General features: G+C 43.6%; 1 protein-coding gene across 7 annotated transcripts in view; it reads right to left on the reverse strand.

The window, feature by feature from the left end:
• The window catches only part of SLC11A2 (solute carrier family 11 member 2), a 34,189-nt gene that overhangs the window by 7,492 nt on the left and 26,247 nt on the right, over positions 1 to 450 (reverse strand). For 6 of the 7 annotated variants that reach the window (XM_006031712.3, XM_006031713.3, XM_006031709.3 and 3 more), the window contains exon 16: positions 176 to 229. In XM_006031712.3, the coding sequence (XP_006031774.1) occupies positions 176 to 229 (54 nt within the window). Of the gene's footprint in view, positions 1 to 90; positions 230 to 450 lie in introns of all 7 variants that reach the window. The other variant, XM_025213377.1, reaches the window with a different exon arrangement.

Here is a 450-nt window from a genome sequence, read left to right on the forward strand (position 1 = left end):
CCCTACACAAATATTTTCTGTGCAAATTGCACATACATTTGGATTTGTTCACATAGTAAACCATAGAAACGCACTGGCTCTGATGGCTACCTGCTGTGTATACAACAGACCCCAGCACTTAGCTGGCTGGAGAGGAAGATGGTTCTTCAGTAAGCAGGGTTCTAGTGACGCTTACCGTTTGCCCGCAAGACAGGAAGGAGACTCCGAGAGCAATCAGGCACAGCCAGCTCTGCAATTAAAAGGGCAGGTTATTAGCACACGGCTACAAGGCAAAATATTTTTAATTATTTAAAAAAAACAACGTACTTCTGAACAGAAATGCAGAGGGGATGCTATATAGCAGGTGCTTTCATTAATAATTAACTGGAGGCCAGGTGACCAAATCCATTCATAATGCAACCCACAGACAATGCAAGAGTACAGTAACCCTAAGTGTCAGGAGGCATTCCT

The sequence above is a fragment of the Alligator sinensis genome, unplaced genomic scaffold, assembly GCF_000455745.1.
Source record: "Alligator sinensis unplaced genomic scaffold, ASM45574v1 scaffold551_1, whole genome shotgun sequence".
Taxonomy (NCBI): Eukaryota; Metazoa; Chordata; order Crocodylia; family Alligatoridae; genus Alligator; species Alligator sinensis.